The 21,838-nt window shown below is 39.0% G+C and overlaps 1 protein-coding gene across 2 annotated transcripts in view; it reads left to right on the plus strand.

Annotated features, from left to right (window-relative positions):
* The first annotated feature begins 499 nt into the window (after positions 1 to 499).
* Positions 500 to 21,838, plus strand: part of ppargc1b (peroxisome proliferator-activated receptor gamma, coactivator 1 beta) — a 54,032-nt gene continuing 32,693 nt past the window's right edge. The window contains exon 1 of one of the 2 annotated variants that reach the window (XM_039648648.2): positions 500 to 755. In XM_039648648.2, the coding sequence (XP_039504582.2) occupies positions 675 to 755 (81 nt within the window). In that variant the 5' untranslated portion in view covers positions 500 to 674. The remainder of the gene's footprint in view (positions 756 to 21,838) is intronic. The other variant, XM_039648647.2, reaches the window with a different exon arrangement.

The following is a 21,838-nucleotide window of genomic DNA, read 5'->3' on the forward strand; positions in this document are numbered from 1 at the left end:
TGCATTTGACATAAGCAGCAAATCAATGAGTCTGATTACAGGGTAATTACCCTAATTGTTTACATAGATTTCAACGCTCTACTCATATATCAAACTTTATCACCATAAACTGGGACCTTTTTTTTTTTTTTTTTTGCTAATATTTACAGTGGACACAAGCCAATTATATACCTAATGGTAGTGTATAATTATTAATTCAATGTAATGATGGCTAATTAGTAGGCTACATTTGTTAAATAAAAAAAAGCACTCTAAAGGCCCAAAATGTTAAGTTGTAGGCTATGTACTGCACTGTCTATGGGTATATTAAAGGATGCATACAAATACATGCTTGGTGGGTTGTGTGGTCACTAGCTATAGTTTATATTATTTGCGCATGGCTAAAATGAACTTTGGACATAAACTAGCATCATAAATGAATCATAGACACTGTCTAATAAAAGCAGCAAAAGCAGCTTCAGTTGCAGTTATCCTTCTTCAGCCACCACCTGTGTTAAACCCACCTGCACCTTCAAATAATTCAAATCTCTGCGGTTTTATTTAATCCAGCTATGTTTGGGAAGCACAGTGAGCTCAACACACTGCCCTCGGTCGGTTAGAGATCATTACTGCATGCGGGGAGGGAGAGCAGTATAGCAGAGCTCTCTGGCTCCTCTCCTCTCATTCTCTAGAAGATGGCGGACTGCGCTTCACTGTTAGATGAGGAGCTCTCTTCATTTGTCTTCAATTACTTGACTGAAAACTCCGGAAGTCAGGTAAGCCATGGACAATTTCTGGTACAACGGAATCGTGGCTCTTATTCCCCGGGTGTATTTTTGCATGTTACTGTCTGTGGCGCGATACACTTCCATCATTTCATCGATGCTGTCACAGCGTCTCAGCCGGCGTCTGGAGTCCCTGACGTCTGCGCTTCACGTGGAGTTCACAGAGAATAATGCATGCATACGAAAAGTGTCTTATAGATGAATACTGTACAAATAATCGCTTTTTAAAGTCTGCTTTCCAGGATTAGCGATTAGGGCAAGGGTAATGACTTCACAAGTGTAATGAAACAAGTTCAAGTGTGTTCGACAGTTTGCCAAAAATCACACCAATTTCCCGGTCTGTGTGTGTGTGTGACACGTGGGAGCGCTTAACTTGACTAAGTTTCTTGATGGGATCTTACAGTTTCAAGTTCGTTGTTAGAGGTTTTTGTTGTTGTTGTTGTTGTTTAATGCATCACGTGTAATGTTTAGTCGGTACTGGTACTAATAATGCAGTTATTACAGGATAAAATTGAATAATTGCACAATATTCATAACTGACCTGTTTTGCTTGAGCTAAACTGTAAACTATTAAACAAACGCAGTATGCCAGTACCCTATAAAGTTGAATAAATGAATGCAGTAGGATACAAAATGTTTACAAACAGCAGTGATATATATTTTTACAATATAGTGTAGAGACGGAACTCTTTGCTCATTTGACATTATGTATTGTTTTCGTAAGCGTTTGCGTAACTGTTACAAAATAAGAGCTTGGTGCCATAGTAGTCAAACGATCCGGTCACCATGTGCTATGGCTGTCGATATTAATAAATTAACGCTGTACATTTTGCACTTTCGTGCTTGTCATGTCAAACAAGCTGTTGTCGCACTGCAAAATTTGTATTTATAGATAGGCTACATATACGCAGAATAGGGAGTTACAGTAACACTTATGCTTACTTGGAAACATATACGGACACTTTTACGTTACATCACTGACATGATACGCAGATGTTTAGACATGGATGAAGCGCAGAATACTGCCATTCATCTTAAATTCTAAAAAAGGGCACGCGCAGATCAAATATGCTATGATTTTCCGTATCACGATTTGAATTATGCATGTTTACAACAAATCGCGCGCTACGTAGGCTACTGTGTGTCAGGTGTCACCGACTCGTTTTCGGACTCCTTGAAACATTTCAATGCCGTGAGAAAGCGCTCGGTGACGTTTGTCCTGACCTTGTGTCACCAGGAATAGTGTAAGCGTTGTAAATGTGCTCATTTCGAGTTATTGGCGTAAGCGCGCAGTCTGGTCAGTGTAATAGTACTCCATCCTCGTGACTGGAGTTATAGAACACAGTTACTGCAGTCATGTGCTCGCTCGCTCGCAGACGTAGTAGAATGAGAAAGGGGCGGGACCTCTGACGCGCGTCCACGAAAGCCACACACTCCCTTCTCCGGGCGTGCACGTGACTGACTGACTGACTGACTGCTGCCGCTGCGCAAAGTGGAGCTGTTCAGATCACGACTAATAATTCACCATCCACTCTAGGAGCATCTAAAGAGCATAAGATTCGCATTTTTTATTATTATTTATAAACACTATTTGTATCCATGCAGATAAGTGATGCATGCAGCAACGTCTTCTAGGGATAAACTAAATTGGATTTACGCTTTATTTTTAATCTTCAAAATTCTCTGTCCTGATCTTCTCTGTCCACATGTTTTGATCTATGTGGGGAAAATGTAAAAGACCTGCTCCCAATCTTTCATAGAAAAAAAAAAAAAATCGACTTAAATTATTATATGCAATGTATCATAATTGAGTAGCTGAAGAGAGACACATATTAATTCACAATAATGACCAGAACTCATGTTCTCGTGCATTTACATGCTTAAAAAATATTGTTTTGAAAATATTTACTATGATTAAGATGATTATTATGAATCAATGGAAGCTGGGTTGCCAGAGACAGCATTCATACGCACACATATAAAAATGATAGCTCCCAATTTGTTTTTTGATAATACTTCAAATTCATTCAACATTGATGCTAAGAATTGTGCATTGTCCGCTGAAACTTGATGCCGATAATCTCAAAATGGCCCAATATCAGCCGATTTATTGGCCTAGCTGATAGATATGTAGGCTAGTTCCATCATTAATGCTTTGGGAAAAAAAGACCTTCAGTTCAGTTTGTTTCTCCGCCTCGCTGCATATTTATATTCCGCAGTTGACATTTGTACATTCACTACATAAAATCTGAACGTTTTAAGGTTTTGAAATACATTGTACTGCACCAGTTCTCATGCAGGCGAGCTCGCAGTTGTCGTGATGTGCAGCACTGCAGTGCTATGTGTTCAGCTTCCGTGATATGGGCTGAGTCACCTAACTTGACAGAGTCAGGCAAATGTATTTACACCATGAAATGACTTCCCACACCTACCAGCTTGTGTCAGTCAGCTGTGCCTCCTCTCATTTCCACTCATAATTTTATGCTCATTCTAAATCATAAATATGCAGGGTTTACATGGTCTTTACAGCGAGTTTAGACAATTGGCCCTGTGTGTGCTTGTTTACTGAAACATTATCTCTATCATTTGCCTTATCGCTGTGAAGTTGAACCATAAAATCAAATCAGCGGCAATGAAATGATGTTTAAGATGTTCTGGTTGGAGTTTGCTGGTTCGAATTCACTTGACAACCGATTTGAACTAACAGCACATTTTTAGTCTATTCGTTTGAAATCCAGAGAGAGTGAGAGAGAGACTGAGAGAGAATGAGATACCATAAAACATCACAGGAATATAATTTGATTTCTTTTTTACAGAAAGGCTTTAGCTCTAAATGTGGTTCAATAAATTGGCTGCAGCTTCAAGATCGTCAGTTTATGTTTTGCTCTTTTCACTCCAATTACTTTATAGCACTGTCTGTTGCCTTTCTCAGGGTGCACTTGTATTTATTAGAAGGGCCGTTTCCTCTCCTGAAGCCCCAGAGGTCCTTCATCTGGGTCCTCCATCTCTCTTTGGGGACGTGAGGAAGTCTGGGAATGCTCTGTAACAGATCAATGTCAATTTTGGACTGAAAGCGGATAGACTGTGGAAAGAAGGGGTCTTGATATCAATGATGTGCCCATACCAATCCATCATCAGCTAAGAGCTCAACTAGTCTAGTAATATGGGACCAAGGTTAGAATGCTATTTTCTGTAACTTTAGTCCTCAGTCTGCTGTAACATAAACTCTCTTTTATAGATTATCTGTTGGACAATCTATAAATGTACATTAACTTTGTAAATGACGCCTGTGTTCATTACGTTAGCAATTATTTACCGTTCTGCTGTAATATCGTCCCAAACCTGGATGACTGCATTTCTTCTGTGTAGCACACAAGGAGAAATATTGAACAAAGTGCTGGTCACTCATTTGGAGTTTTCATTACACATCATTGACCCAGTTCCTAGTCTTTTAGATGTGAAGATTGATTAACTGCTTTTTTTTGTTGTTGTGTCATGCTCATAATGTAGTTACATGGGATGTTAAAACATTAGTTCTAGAAGAGAATGCTGTGCAACAGGACTTGAAGACAAACTCATTGTGATTTGCAGTGTTGTGTGAATAAGCATTTGGCAACAGCGTTTGAAGAGTCTCACTGCAATTAAAAGATAGCCATGTTTGTTACTACAAAAAAAAAAAAAATCATTAAGTCATAAGAGAGCAAAGGCCAATTCACACCATGAGCAACAACTAAAGAGAACTAAAGCCTGTTTTTGGTTACTTTACACCAAGAGAATATATTATTCTGTTTGTCATAAGCACGCTGAAGTAGTTAAACTTATTTGCTTGACTCTTAAAGTGATACTCCACTTTTTTTTGGAAATAGGCTCACTTTACAACTCCCCCAGAGTTAAACAGTTGAGTTTTACCGTTTTCAAATGCATTCAGATGATTTTCTGCTATTTAGAAGAATATCAGTAACCAGACAGTTTCTGGTCTCATTGACTTCAGTATATTTTTTTCCTACTATGGAAGTCAATGAGACCAGAAACTGTCTGGTTACTAATATTCTTCTAACTATCAGAAAATCGGTTTCTGAAAATCGATTCGAAAACGGTAAAACTCAACTGTTTAACTCTGGGGGAGTTGTAAAGTGAGCCTATTTCCAAAAAAAAGTGGAGTATCCCTTTAAAATCTGATGCATTCTGATTGGCTGTCAATGATTTTATCATTTGTCAGGTGGCTCTTCCTTTGTGTTTTCATCATAACTGTGATGTGGACTTCTCAATTCTCATAGAATCCCACAGAAATTTACTCAACTTATAAATGATCAGATTTTTCATTTTTGGATGAACTATCCTTTTTGTAATGGAAGTGGCCATTTCGTTTTATGCTGTCCACTGTTATCATCTTGGATAGGTGTTAGTTAATAGCTCTCATTTTTTAGATTTTTACAGATTAAAGCTTTCACTAGATTTTTATAAGGATTCCTGGAGAAATGCTTCATGCTAGCATTATCATTTTGCTATTGTTTTATATGAAGGCATTCCTTTTTTTGGAAATAGGCTCATTTTACAACTCCCCCAGAGTTAAACAGTTGAGTTTTACCGTTTTCGAATGTATTCAGCAGATCTTCTGATATTTAGAAGAATATCAGTAGTCAGACAGTTTCTGGTCTCATTGACTTCCATAGTAGGAAAAAAATAAACACTATGGTAATCAATGAGACCAGAAACTCTCTGGTTACAGATATTCTTCTAAATATCAGAAAATCGACTGAATGGATTGGGGGAGTTGTAAAATGAGCCTATTTCCAAAAAAAAAAAAAAAGTGGAGTATCCCTTTAAGATGTAGCAGGTTGCACGCACGTATTAAAGATCATGTGTCCTAAATTGACCTCAGCAGAAAAAAAGAAGTGGATGCAACCTTTGTATTCTGGGACATAGCTCTATCTTAATCTCTGAAGCACTCACATGGCTCATTATAGTGTGATATGGTTATTTGGTCTCAATTAAAGTGGTGTAAATCAATGTAGTAGGCATGAGTTTAGTAGGGCAACTGCAGGAAGCATTTGCATGGTTGCAGGTTGGCCTGTATATTTGCAAGCTAAACAAAGTTGCAGGTGTGTTTTTCTAATATCACATCATCCCCCATAACAATAAAAGTGCAGAAAGCTCTTGGTATTAGATTCAGCCTCTCCTCTGCCGAGTACATTTGAGGATTATATAACGCACACAGTGTACTTTAGATCGAATGTACCTGACTATAACATTTTGGATGTTCATTATTATTTGGCTCTGGTCTTTAGATCCTGTAGATGAAACGCATCCTAATAGAGAGTGATTTGGCTCAATATTTTTTAGCCTTTAGACAATGTTTTATATTTTTATGTTTTATTTGAAAATGCTCTGAAATGAGTTAAACGTTTATGTATTTTTTTATTATTATTAGGTAGGTGGATCAAATAAATGAGATGAATCAGATTCACACATAAATTGATCAATCCTACCAGCTCAAGTCATGGTCTTATCAGGAAACTTAAAGGGATACTCCACCTTTTTTGGAAATAGGCTCATTTTACAACTCCCGTAGAGTTAAACTGTTGAGTTTTACCCATAGACTGTAAAAAATATGGACGTAGTGTCCGTGACGTCACCCATAGGTTTCTGAAGAGCGTTTTTGAAGACTAAAGTGGGCGGGGCCGGCCGTCGCCATCTTGGCAGTGCGTCACCTCTCGTCACTACCGGATAAATTAAAATGGGCAAAGAGGCGGGACGCGGGTGGAGCTGAGGTGCTAATGCTATGCTACTGCCGCTGAACTGACAGCTGATTGAAAAAGTAAAGCCAATGGTTAAAGTTCATGTTTTGCCCTTCGAAATATTATAATAGTTAAGACGTAAATAAAAGTGAGATTATTTACTTTACTTTTTTTTATCAACTTTATTAATCTCACAAGGGGCAATTAGTTAAGAGCATGTATACAAATACATTAACACAGATCAAACACATTTCTCACAACATACAAGTAGTCAACTATGTGCATCGTGATGCATTATTATTCTGCTAGTTAAAAATGGTTTAATTACTTACAATATTGCTCTAAGCTTGTGCATGCGACAGTGATTCAAGGCAAGCACACGTCAGTCGGCATCTCACGTCAAGTTCGTAAAGAGCTTTAATTCAGTCCATTTTACAATCCGATTTTGGCCGCCTCTCAGTTTCTCAGATGGGTCAAACCAAAGATATTACTTCAGAACTTCAAGTAAATGAACTAGAAATCCGCGCTCATTCAAGGGTGTGCATCTTGCATGGACGGAGAGAAAGCACTGAAATTATCAGACATCCTCCATTAGTGCACGCGAGGGAAACAGCTGGAAACACGGCGCTGGTCGATCTCTCCATACTCAACACGACGGAATCCAACGGCGTGCACGGGCGAAGGTATACATGTATTAAATTGTATGACATAATCCTGGAAAAAGCACAAACACAGCTGAGGGTGACGCTAACAGACAGCAGACAAACTACTAGCAGTGAAAGCGGCCGCAAGAATCCACCTGTCACTCAAGTGGCCACGCCCTTAATTATGCAGAAATTTAAGGCTAAAATATAATTTAAACAGATGAGTTGTAAAAAAATTCACCCCCCTCACAGTCGTCATGAAGGGAAAAATGAGCTCAATAGACCAAAGCCACTTTTTGCTCCAGGCTGTAAACATGTTTTTTTCTGCTGTAAAGTTGGGCATTTTAACATGGGGGAGATACAGATTTGACTCGCTTCTGCAGCCTGCCTCAAGCGGCCACTCGATAAATTGCAGTTTAATTCACTTCCGTATTGGCTTCAAGAGAGAGACGGGGAGGTTGCCGCTTGGTTTTACCGTTTTTGAAAGCATTCAGCCGATTTTCTGATATTTAGAAGAATATCAGTAACCAGACAGTTTCTGGTCTCATTGACTTCCATAGTATATATATTTTTTTCCTACTTCTAAATATCAGAAAATCAGCTGAATGGATTCGAAAATGTTAAAACCCAACTGTTTAACTCTGGGGGGAAGTGGAGTATCCCTTTAATACAGGCCCAAAAAAAGGTAAATAAAATCAGTGTGATAATCATAATTTCAAATATGTGACCCTGGACCACAAAACCAGTTGCATGGGTGCATTTTTTTTTAAAATTGAGATTTATACATCATCAGAAAGCAGAATAAATATGTGGCCGAGATACAACTATTTTAAAATCTGGCATCTGAGGGTGCAAAAAAATCCAGACTGATCTCATGAAATGGTGTATGCTTGACACGCCAATTCGTATTTCCATTTTTGGCATGCTATCAAGACGCATAATCACTTTTCAGTGTGTTTATGAACGCCGTTGACATTACTGTACTGTATATATAAATATATGACATACCCCAACCCCGTCCCTAAACCTACCCGTCACTGGGGTTAATACCATTTATGAGTCTTCCCCTACCATCCTAGGAAAAAAAATATTGCTCCCCAGATTTAGATCTACATTTTGCTTCGTTTCGCTCGGACATTTACGGGCGTGTACATACATGCGGAATCACTCGAACATTTAACGCCATAGGCATACACGCGGATAGCTCAAAATGAATTGAAAAATTTTTTATTTATTTATTTACGGTAGTATCTTTATGGAACATGATCTTTACTTAATATCCTAAAGAGTTTTGGCATAAAAGAAAAATCTATAATTTTGACCCATACAATGTATTGTTGGCTATTGCCACAAATATACCCGTGCTACTTGTGACTGGTTTTGTGATCCAGGGTCACATATATCATAGCCTATTTGATCGCTAGAATTATTTACTTATAATTAGTAATTATTTTTTCAAACTAATTTCTGATTATGCAAAAAGTGAGTTTCTTGTTCATATTCAGCTACATTGTTGTTCTGAAACTGAGTGTTATTTCCTAGTCTTATATCATACACAGCAGTGAAAATAGCTGAGGGTAAGGAAAGGAAATTTCTGCATGTTCTAAATGAGAAGGGAACGTACCATGCTTACCATAGAAACATGACATCAGGGGAGGGCAAGCTCAGACCCGCAGGGTACAGCGGGCAAATGGGAACATGTGAACTAAAGCATCATGAAATACAAGCCTATGGCGCAACAACAGGTACATAGACCATACAAACATAGACCTGCTAAGGTGTGTCATAGCTTTCAGTCTAAATATGGCATGTACTGTGTTTCTTTATTGCGTTTTGAACTTATTATTGTTTGACTTACTTTGATGGACACTAATTGGTGTTCCTGTTAATTAAAATATGATAATTAAATAAGATCTGTTTCTAAGCAGCACCTAGTGACACAAGTAAACAAAAGAATAAGCTGGATTATTGTAACCCAGGAGATATCTAGTGCTCTATCTTTAGATCTGTGCTCCATCTATATATTGTAAAGGCTTTTTTCTTCAGTTTAGATGCTTGTATTGTGGATTTAGACATAGTCCATACTAGGGAGGGATGCACTATATATCTGCAACCATATCGGTATCAGCCGTTAAGCCGTTAAGTTATAAGTTATCATAAGAAAATTTGTGCACTTTTCAACATGATGGTTTTGAATGGATTGACATATAATTGGAATCACTTTGAAAGGAAAATACAATTAAGTCCAACATTCTCAGCGCAGGTCTGAGAATGTGTGCTTGGGACATGGTGAGACTGTTGTTTTTGTCATTAGGCTCTAAAAAATATAGATTTAACTGGCCAAAATATTGGTTATTGGCTTTCAAATATAACGCCGAAATTTTCATTTCAGTGCATTCATAGTCCATACTGTATGACTTGTGTTATACATTATGAATGAATCCATATGACAGTTTTGTATTAGGCACAGACCAAATTGTGATATAATTCATTTGAATCAAGGATCATAAATATAAATGTGAAAACTGCAGTTTAAACTGTTTTGATGTTTGCAGTCAAGTTTTTAATTACAAGTCTGGGTCAAGTGTTGTCAGTGATTCCACATCAGGAACCACACACGAATCGTATGGACTGAATTGACCCATTTCCTGGTCTTTTAAGTGTTACTGTGATGGTTGAGTAACTGTCTGAGATTCTTCTGTGTCATACTGTCGTTACTTGTTTTATGGAATGTTACAGCAGTTTTTTTCTATATAAGAATCTTGCACAACACGACTGTAGGACAAACCCATCATGAATTGCAGATTTGCTGTGGTGTGCGTGAATACGTACTTGACATAACAGCCGTTGGAAAATCTTCTAACAATTCAAACAATATCTGTTACTACAAAGAGATTTTTTCAGCTCAGCTGTAAGAGATGTCTGAGAAGACTATTGGCTCCTATGTCAACAACGACAATACACTGTGTTCCTGTACAGACTGTTATTGCTAGGGACAGTAACCACACCAAAAAAGACTGTGAATTGACTCTATGTCTCTCTTGTAATTCAGCGAGCACCTGATTCTCTTACCCTCTCGAGAACTCCGATAACCTGGGTTTCACCAGCATCTCCCAACGTACACTCTGTGACTATGACCTAATTTAACAATGAACCTTTGATTTGGCAAGCTTTGCCAACGTTTGACTGCTGTTCTGGAGATTGTCAGTCTTGGGCAATTTAAACTGGCTGTGTTAGTAGTTTGCTCTTACTGAATGACCTTTATACAATGTCTAATTCTTGTTCTGAACTGAAATTGAATCTTGAACTGCCTCTAAATCTTCTTCTGATGCCGCAGTAATTGTTAGCACTCCTCCCTGTTGTTTCACCGTATTAAACAAACCTGTACCCTGCCTCCGCCACATTCCAGTTTCTTTTGAACATGTCAAACGTGGGTACAAAGACTGTTTTGAAACACTAGCATTCCTTTCGCTAGTGAGAACCTGCACATGATTGGGTTGTAGACACTCCCAAATAGGTGTTGAATATGTCTAAATAAGGAAGGAGTGTTATGATGTAATTTGGGAAATATATGTGAAAGCATATTCTTATAGTCCCTGTAAAGTCAAAATTATTTCAGTATGTGTTCTGAGTTTGTCACACCACAGAAAAAATGTGTTATTAGCCACCCAGCCAAATTTGAATGATAAGCAAGTACGTAAAATAAGCTATCAAAATCTTGAAAAAATTAGCAGTTATCTCTGTTCTCAAACGCTGGGGGCGTGTCCGCGCTGAAACCACGCCCACTAGCGGGAAAGCTGTCGACGGTGATATTAGGTGATACTGCTTTCGAGGCGGGAGATAGTCGTTTCGGCCCCATTCACCAGTAGCCGCGGATTATCAGTGAATCCCAGTTGTCTCCGACGAAAGTTTATAAAACGATCCCGTGTAAAATGATCACTTCAGAGGCGGGTGTTGGCGGTGATCCTCAGCTCTCCATCAAGGTTGGCTCTTCACAAAATGAATCCTTCTTGATGTGATCGTTTTTAGGAAATTTAAATAAAGACACCAATCTGTTTTGTACATGATCACATCCAGGTAGTAGCCTACGCATACTGTGTCGAAGGCATAGCTAGCTAGCAAACTGTAGGCTGTAGTAACTAATAAGTACTGACAGTAACTCGCGATTGAGTGGCGAATGCGAATGTGCTCTATTGTTTGGGGAGAGATCAGCCTCAGTGGCCTCAGTGCGTCATCAAGTAGGGGCGTGTCCACGAGCTCAGGGGCTCCAGTGCGTCATCGAGCCCTGTTTTAGCCCCGCCCAAAAAATCCGTAAAATAGCAATGGTGAAAAACTGTGTAACGGTCTAACTCCACATTTCAGTACTTCACAGTTCACAGTCTTTGTAATACGTTTTAGCAATACATTTGTAACATTTATAATGTGTTTAGAATTTTTTTTGTAGAATTGCCTTTAAAGGGACTAAGTATTTTTGTATTAAATTCCAGTTAAATAAAATATCTAAAAATTCTTAAACCAAGACAAATTTACTAGAGCAACAACTGTGCATAAGGTATTGAAACTTTTCGGAGAATTTATCTTTAATGCGAGTGTATTACTGTCCTACTAAACTGACATTTTTTCCATTTTTATTTTAAGTATAAAAGAGTAAAAAATAATCTGCCATTGCAGATATGGGATGATGTCTTAATATTTGATGCAGTGTTGCTTCTCAGGTAAAGTTAACTTTGTTGACATTTGTACTGGAAAACAAATCAATACTTTGGTATTATGTTATGTTACTAAATGATTACCACATTTACATGCATTTATATGGTACTCTGAGGTACTTGGTATGGTTCGGTATGTCTAAAATGTTCCACTAATGTGGTATGTACGTAGATTAGTGATGTGATGGATTTTAGAGGCCTACCAGATGATTTCCTGAAATGTTGACTTGCCGCATGGATCTCTGATTTGAAAATGATAAAAATCACTCACTACGGCTATATCCCATTTACTTGCACAGGAATACTGTGATTATCTAAGCAACAATGCAGTGTCCCTCTGTGGCTAGGTAGCCCCTCTCAAACAGAGTGAGCTAAACTGTCCAAGACAACCTCTGGGTACAGTATTTGTTTATGGCCACAGGGCAAATTTCAGCAATCACTAAAGAAAATTCCAGAGTCAGTTTTATTCTATGTCAAAGACTTGAATTTGTCCCACTATACAGAATGATTTCTCCCTCCTCCATTAGCCCTTTCATGTATTTTTGCAGAACTCTATGTGCTTTTCAGAGTCTCCCCTGATGCAGCGCAGCTGTGTGTGACCCTATTTCTAGACTCTGTGCCTGGACGAAAGCAGGAGTAATCTCAATGGGTTACATTAGCATTTTCATTACAGTCTGAATATTCAAGTCATTTGAATATTTGCCTTGCATTTATGATACCACTGCACCAGATATATCTGTAGGATTTGGTTAGAAGACATCTGGCAGGATCTACTGTATCCTACAGGAGACAATCCCCATGTCATTTTAGGCCCTAGGTGTGAAATATCAGGTGTAAACCAGACCTAGATCTATACATATGAAGTTTACATGTCATATTTTCACATCATGAATTAAGTAGAGTCTCAGTTCTTCTCAGTGAGATCCTCATGAGGAAGACAAACATTGCTGGAGGTTCATTGAGGAAGTTAACCTGCCCATGATGGGTTATTGATTTCTTTGAATGTATTTCCCACAGGTTATTTCACCCAAAGAAAATTGTGCACCAGACAGTCTTTTTGTGACAGGTGTCTAGTAATGTGTTTTCTTTTTCTCATATGTTGGCTACTTTCAGTCTTCAGGCTATGCTGTTAAAAAACTTTCTGCGGATTTCATGTTGTAAACTTTGTGTTGCAGATTCAAGCTTTTCTCAATAATAAAACTACATTACATCTCAGATTTTAATGGAAAACTGTGCTTTCCACTGTGCAAATCCCAGCTTAAAAGCGGAAATCCGAGTTTTTTAAATGCCCACAGACTCTGGCAGGCAGCACGATGGCGTACAAAAGGCCAATCACATGACACGGAACAGTTGCCAACTGGTGGTAGCTCATGTAATACTGCCTACTTAGAAGTCGGGTCATGGATAGGTTGTAGTAATGGTCTTTCATGTATAGTGTATTGCTTTGTTTTGTTAGTGTCACAACAAAATTGTCTTTTGCTCTTGGAGTGACTGGAATGTTTTTGGGGGTGTCTTTTATGAAACAGTCATCACGACGATGGGTGAGGCACACTAGAGTGTTTGTTTCTTCAAGTTTGGAAAAAACGCCAATAAAGCTGGGATTATTGGGGACCTGAAGTTGTTTTCTTTCTTGCCTTCACAGAGTTGCCCACACATCGACACTGGTTATCTTTACAAGCTTAAATACAATACTAAAATAATTCTAATGAGTTTCTGTTTAAAAATATACTAGCATAAAAGTGTAGGTCTAATTGCATAGTCAGGAAGTGTCTGTGTGCAAATGAATGTTAAAAACGCCACTCTGTTTTCCCATTGCAAAGCTCTTGACGTGTATAAGTGCATTCTACAATTCCTGACGCCCACTAATTCACAATGACAGAAAGCCTAAAGATGTAAACTCCCACTCGCTTCCACAAATACATCAAACCACGAATACGTTGCTCTTAAGGTGACACAGAGCTTTCCCGATTTAAGCGGCACCTTTCGGTGGAGCATCCATGGCGCTGGAGGGGCTGTTTTGCTTTCATTACAGTCTATAACACATTAATATGTAAAGCCTTATGCAGGGGTTTGGTATCAGATACTGATTTTCTTGCATTATAGCACATAGGGAGCAGAGAATAGACATTTAGAGTTTACTGATATCAGTGGAAGGTGCCTGAGGGAGCCATTATTAGAATGGTTTGGCTGTTAGTGCCAAAGAGGTCCACCTCAGTTGGACCCAACCGGAACACGGGTTATACAGAGAGGATGACTAGTCTGTGGGTGTGACCTACGGCTGGGTGTGATATTCTGTTGATGAGTGGGGGGATATAGTAAAGAGGTATTGAAGATGAATTACTCACAGGCCATAGGGCTTTCACAATACGGCACTGCTTTGGAACTGATCCTTATCTCTTATGGACACGGGAAAGAGTTCTTATTGTTACTATATTAGGGATGTCGCGATTCCACTTTTTCACTTCCGATACCGATACCAATGCCGCAGCTTTGGCTATTTGCCGATACCGATATCGATCCGATATTTTTTATATATTTTTTTTCTTGAACTAATACTAATAAAGTACTTTGCTCATTTAGCAACCTAAAAACATCTCACTCAAATGGAGAACAAATACTTCTCTAGTATATGGTCCACAACAACAGTTGATTATGAAAGACTGCCACCGTTTATTAAAAAAAAAAAACTTCAGTACTTAAAGCTACCAACAGGTTTAAAGTTAATCATTAACAAGCTTTAAAATTACCCACTGATCCATGTACTTTTGCATCCATTCGTTTTTCCTTTTTAACCCATAAAACAAAAAATGGAAGGTAGTAATTTTTAAAACGCCAAAATTTTTATTTGAACTATAGGCAAGTTAAATGCAGCGCAAAAAAAATTTAAATTTACATTTTCAGATTTTTGTTAATGACTTTTTGGCCCTTTATTAAACATTTAAAATGTTCACAAATTAATATGGAAAATGTGTATTTTTTACTGGTTTTCTAAGGCCAAACACGGAAATTATATTTTTCCCGCAGTGCTGAATGAGAAGAGCCATGTCTCTGGAACCATAAAGAGAGGTGATTTATGCTCCTTTCTGAGAAGAGAGAAATTCTTAGCTATGGATTAATCAGATGTTTGCTTTCGATTTGAATTTGTTTGTTTAAAAGTGGACATTTCAAGCTTTAGCCTAACCTTTGTTTCAGTTCATTTTTGAGACGTGAAACAGTTCACGGAGACCATGAAAGTGCTTCTGATTGTTTTCTTTTATTTTACAAAAGCACGTTTTCTTGTTAAACTGAGTTTACACGAATAAAAACAATTGCGAATGATGTATTGTTATTTTCTGTATGACCAGAAATGATAGAGTATTTTAAGTTGTTTCCACTGTTGAAAGGAAAACGGAAGTGTTCGCGCCCGCTCCTCCGTGCCATGCAGTGTGAGCGCACCAGCCCTTGCTTGGATATGCGTCAAAATCTTTTATAAAGAGTTTTATAAACTGAGGAGACGGATTGCAAAACCGTTTTTTTAGTACACCGAAGGTAGTGGGAGGGAGTGTCTGTTGACAGTTTGTGTGTGTGTGTGTATGTAAGTGAGTGAGTGAGTCTACCGCCTGCTGAACAGAGGGTCGCCTAAAGAAGGTTCTGAAGTGCCGGTGTTTCGGCTACAAAAACCCGCCGAACTGATCCGAAAGGAGCCCAATTTTTTATCCACACGCCCAAACTCATTTTTGCCCACAAAATAGATTGCAAAACCACTCAATCATCAGGCTGCACTGCTTGGGGTGGTTTACTGTTTTTTTCTTTGCATGATTGTGTTTATGGGGTGCAATATAACATGTATTTGTGGTTTTTCTTTTTTAAAAAGTCTTATTTTTCATAAATTTCACCTTTATTGTAAGCCGCTTTCTCCTCTGTCCTTTGAACGACTGGTTGACTTGTCAATGAAACCACTCCCTCAGAAACAGGCAATGGGCTCAGATTAGTTAGTTTGGGCCAGTGTGTTGTGATTGGCTAAACTGTAGCTCAAGTTTTACACAATAGCATTGAACTGACTTGCTACGTTATATACACAAACATATACGTTGGCATTGGTTTACGTCTTTAATGAATTCGAAAATAACGTCATAAAGTATATATACATGAAAAATTTAAAACATTACAACATTAGTATTTATACAAAATTCAGGTCCATAATGTTTGTACGCGTTTGTCGTAGACACAAAATAGCATAACTAGTAGCCTAGTGGCTATAAAGCCAGCGCTGGCATTTGATAAAACTAAAACACAAGGCTATGTCTGAAATTATACATGCAAATACATTTAAAATGATGAAGTCTTAGCCTACTTACAGGTTGTGGCCCAACAACTGCTGCCTCTGGTTTTAAAGTCGGAACTGCTTCATGTTTTAGTAACAGCTTCTTGTTGAATCCGGCTTTGAATTCGTGGAGATTCTGGAAGCTGTCTTTCGTAAAATGCGCAATACAGAAAGCTAAATTACAATCGCCATTTTCAGGAATATAATCAAACATAAATTGTATCCATTGTTGACGAAGTACAGCATCCGTGGGAAGCTCAAACACAGAAGACCTGATAACTGGGTGAAAATAACACACTTGACGAGCCACAGAAATATGGCCAAGCCCTTTTTTGCATTTTCCGAAGGGAGGGTTGACACAAATGTATGGATTAGTGACGTCTAAAACCCTGCTGTAGTTCCAATCGAGTCTTTTTTGTAATTTGTAGGCATTAAACTTCCTGATTTTGAAAAGATGATAAAGTATACTTATGTAGCACTTATAGATTACAATATCACAATATAAATTGCATCAATGCAGCTTCACAGTATCAATCAAAACATATTAACAATGTTCGTTTCTTAGTGGAATGTCGCTGGAAGGGATTTTGCAAATATTCAAGGATTGTTGGATATGATATCGGATCATATTTTTTTAACTCCGATCTACAGTTCTGGGCCAGTATCGGCACGATACCGATGCTGTGGATCGGATCGGGACATCCCTATACTATATGTTCAAACTCAAGCTGTGAGCTGTAAACGATGTAGTATAGATGCTATGTAAGACCTTTAAATGAAGAAACACGGAATGGAAGTTGGAAAATGTAATTTTCTTGGGTCATTCAGACATTGATGTGACACTGGTGCTCTGTGTGTGCAGACGACAGCATATTTAGTCTTGTGTGGAATAAAACACACACTGACTGGATGTCCAATCAGGTTGACATGAGGACAGTCTCCTTAGAAGGAAGGGATGCACCTCACGGCCATCTTGTATTATTTACTGCGAGCTTTAGGGGCGTCTGCAGCTTTCGTCGCAAAGCCTTATCCAGTTTTAACCTGCCTGTCTGAGATTTGCTGCAGTGCTCTTCAAAATGGCAGAGTTTTACACAGTTTGATGGTTATAAGAAGTGGGAGATGGACATTTCCCTTTCTCTCCAGGGTCAGGCCAAATTATCCTCATTTTTCAAATGCGAGCTTGGGATAAAAAGGGATGTCACAGAATGAGGGGGGCAGATCCATCAAAACGAACAGGTGTTTCATAGCCCTTAGACTTTTGTCTGGCAGATTATATTTACATGTGTTATGGCTCCTTAAAGCAGGATGTAATCTGGCTTGATTGAATTTGAAGGCGTGGATTGAGACAACAGATCAGGGAATTGGTTGTTTGTGGAAACTCAAAAGACCGTCCGCTTTGATCAGACAGCTGTGAAGTTCAAAGTACCCCTGCTCGTACGAAAGAGCACATGTGCCTTTGCACATGATTAGATGGCAGATGCATCTATAGAACATTAAACTTATCATCAACATGTGATTTCAAGCCCAATGACACAACATTTCTTAGGTTTCACCTTTTCCCTTGTGGTTATGGAGTTGTTGCTGTGAGAAACAAATGTTCTTCGTCTCTATTTGTCTCAATCCAGCACTTATTCCTAATATGGTCCTGTGTGAACTCCAAAGTCATATGCACACAGCGACCACACAGATCAGTGACATTGCTGTTTCAACAACACTGTTTGACTGTATAAACAAGTTTTCGGCACTGATCTCTTCCCTTCAGGCATTTCCCTCTACATTTAACACTAAATTAATAGATAGTTTTCTTTCGTTTTCGACAGAAGTGTATTTTTTTTTTCTAGATTAATGATTGTACTTAACCTTTAGCCTGTAGTAATGGTTTAAATGGATTTAAAAAAAAAAAAAACTATTAGGGAGTCATTTTGCACCTGTTCAGCGAGGATAACGGCACTGTAGAGGCCAGGTTAGGCAAAGACTAGTGTAATACCTAGTGCTTCTAACCTTGTGAACTGCCAGAGCTTAACCACTAAGCACTGGTTATCTCCTCATATTTGGTTAATCTTCCTTTACATCTATTTTGATTGATTCATCTTGACCCTTTACCCACTTTGCAAAGTAAGCCAAATAAGCATGCTTAAAGTCCATCCACTTTGTTTTTACACATTAATTGCATTGCATTCTATGCTGCGTTCACTTTGCTTTTCTGAAAATCCTCCTCGGTGGAAATGTCGTCTTCCCTCCTCCCAGGGCGTCCGTGGTGCCGTTAGCCTTAGGGAGCGCATCTCTCCGCATTTCTCTTTAATGAAAAGCACCCAAATGTCAGCTGCAGCCACTGAAAATAAACGAATGCTGGTCGATCGCCATCGAGAATGGCACAACGGCCTCCTGGAACAGGCAGATTGTCAACCGTCGCGCTTCATTTCATCCGTTATCACTTAGATACAGACGCTGCAAGCTGTGGCCAGGAATCATTGTGGCTGGGCTGGGCTGGGAATCTTAAGGTAGTAACTCAAGTCGCAAGTGTGTAAATTATGTGTGAATTTGTTTACAAGTTGACCACATCCCCTGACCATTGAGGGTCTTAGGGCGAGCAGGCGGAAAACTGTATTGTGGGCAGGTGGTGATTTACTAGGTTGAGATGATGAGTGCAGTACTAGCAGAGGTGAGTAATGACTTGGCGGCTCGTTGAAGATGTGTCACAGATTCATTCCTCAAGTTGTGTTTGGCTCCCAAGGACATCTCTGCTGATTGTGCTGGCAGAAGCCCAGCTAGACGTCGGCAAGTTGATGGGAGGCTTGTGTTTGAGGGCTTGTCATTTGAGCACACTTTCAATTGAAACTCCACAGTTTCAAGCTCAAATGACACAACAGCACGTGATTCATGTTTGCACCCAGCTAGCATTTAAATAATGTAAAATAGGGAAAAGATTCAACATGGTTGTTTATTGAAAACTATGAGAAGTTCCCACAAAATGTGTCTTTATATCATAAATGAATTGTGGTCAGTAATTACATCTCCAACCGTCTTCTAAAATGACAGTTACAGGTTGTGAAGGATTAACTATGAGTTTGCTATAGTGTGTGAGTGACAGGATTCATTGTGGACGGGGGGTGTGAGTGTGGGCAGAGTCATACCTTCTGTTGCATGTCAGCAGACTAGACCTTGACAGGCATAAGTAGGCTCAGGCGCTCAGGAGGAAAAAGCAGCATCTTTTATGACCTCATGGTATTCATTGAACATGGCAGCCGCTGTATTTACTGCACAGACAGTTTTTTTACTTAAATTTCGTTAAAAAAATCATATTGCCAATCTTTATTTATTTCAAATGCTAAAAGAATATTTAATGGAACCGCGAAGAAACTGAAATCATGAAGATGAATCTGAACCAGTACTTTTGTGTCTTGTGTTATAGTCTGCGTTACCTGCATCATATGCCTCAAAGCCAGCCTTGTATTTTTAGAAAAAAACTGCTGACTTGTTACATAATTATTGCTTCAGACTTTGAAGTTATGGATATGATTGTGGCTAAAGGTCCTTAAGATAACATGAACAAGGGTTAGAAAGTGAAAGCAAATGAATACTCTCTGCTAACAGTGCTGATTTTTGCATTTTTATTAAAGGATGTGAACCTCATTAGATGATTGTTGACAGGCCATCATTTAACTGCATGATATACAGCTTGGGAACTGATGAAGTAATGAAGAACACCAGTGGCTTTTTTAAGGGAAGGGGTCGTATGGCTGCAAGGGGATAGCGGCAGGCCTCGGATGTCTGAAAGTGCACTTTGTTTAATTAAATGCGTCTATAATGAAATGACCATTAGGCATTACAACTGTGATGCGTGTTCAAACCAACACAGAGGATATCTTGAGTAATTTGATCATAGCTTAATGTTTTATGTAGTAGTAGTTCATATTTCTACATTTCTGTCATTTCTGGTTACGGTAATTACAGAGTCATTTGGTGCATTACCAGCTGCTCTAATGCATATTCTGGCCTTAAGTTCTGTTTTCTTCTGTCAAGGGCTCTCCATGCACTCTCCATCCATTTCACTGTTCAATTAACATAATTTTTTGGGTGTAACAATGTGATAATATTCATTAAGTGACTTCCAGTGGAGTAATTGATAATCATGATTGAGGACGAGATTAAAGAATGGCATCACTATGGGATTTGTTTTGGCTTATATCCAGAGAAACTGGAAAATCGGAAGAGGAGTTGTCGTGTTTGTGAGCTCCTTATAAAGGGAATCTGGGCCGTACAAGTGCAATAGGTCTTTGGAGAAGAGGAACACTTTATCAAGGCCTCTTATCACATGGCGGAAGTGTAATGCAGATATGGCTGCCACACGACGGAGCACATAGCGTCCTTGCACTGAGTTTGCCCTCGTTGCCTTGCGAGCATCAGCAGAATTTCGGTAGGTGATGTCCCACTTTGGGCTAGGTGCCCAAAAGGGAATTTGGAGTCACCTCAGGCGACAGCTGTCTGTTAGACACAAGTGAAGCAGATAGCAGCTCACAAACAGCTGCTGTGGTGCAGAAGAGTGAATAGGATTGGAGATGTGGGGAAATAAGGAAAAGCGAGAGAGCAGGAGCAGTGGGCTGTGAAAGAACAAACGTGATGCACCTTGTAATGGTGCCGGGATATAGTGAAAGGCTGAGAAGTGAAGGAAAAGAAATTGACCATTGAAAGCATCCAACTTTTGCTTTAGCCTACTTGCTTTGTTGTTTGCTGATGCTCTGATTTCTGTTTCCTTTTAACATTTGCTCTTTTAGCAATTCCCTCTGCCCCTCACTCCCTTGTACTTTTGCCTCACGCAGCTCTCACTTCAGTCACGTGTATGCGGGTCGGCTAAGGACACAAGCGCCTCTAACCCTTTTTATTCTCTTACATTGACACCAAAGCAGCTGAATCGAGGGGCCTGGTAAGATGCAAAGGCAGGAACTGTTAACTAAAGGAATTAATCAGTCATTCTAGATTCTACAAATCAGTTGGTCAGACGGCAGTGACAGGACTTGTACCCCTATAGTCACTTCCTCCACCTGTGACAGACAAGCTGTAGAGAAATGACCCGAATAGTGTTTCACTTAGTAGCGTGTACTCGACAGCACTCAAATGATGTGAAGTGGGATCACTGCTCTGGTATATTTAGTTTGTTTTATAACCTGTGTGCCATAACCTTTATTTTTCATGTTATAGGTCTTGCACTTTTTTCATATGTAAAAGCCAATTCCGATTTCTGTTGTGAATTGAATGCTGAAGGATTGAATGGGTTGAAATTAATCACCTCCAAGAAAGGAGATGGATTTGTTTGTAAATCTGTTACCAGGCTTGGTCTTGTCCCACTTCAGTTTCTCAGCAACAAGTTTAGGCATCAGTAGCTAAACACACCAAACTTTATTGAATTACTAAGAGACAATGAATGGGTCAGAGCAGTTTGGCACGATGAGCAAATCTCATAGTCAGTAGTACCTCATCACACTACAACACGGCAAAGCCATCCAAAGGAAGTTCAAAGACCACAGTCAAAGCCAATTAAAGGTTTTCCTTTTACATTTGGTGGCCTTTGAGTGCTTGCTCCCTGACTTCACTGATGTTAGATCCTCAAAGATGATCAAGTTGAACCTGCGTATTTTCATGTTTCTTAACACCGCAGCACAACAACAGCTATTGGGGGTTC

This window comes from Pimephales promelas, chromosome 9, assembly GCF_988280905.1.
Source record: "Pimephales promelas chromosome 9, fPimPro1.hap1.1, whole genome shotgun sequence".
NCBI classification, from domain to species: domain Eukaryota; kingdom Metazoa; phylum Chordata; class Actinopteri; order Cypriniformes; family Leuciscidae; genus Pimephales; species Pimephales promelas.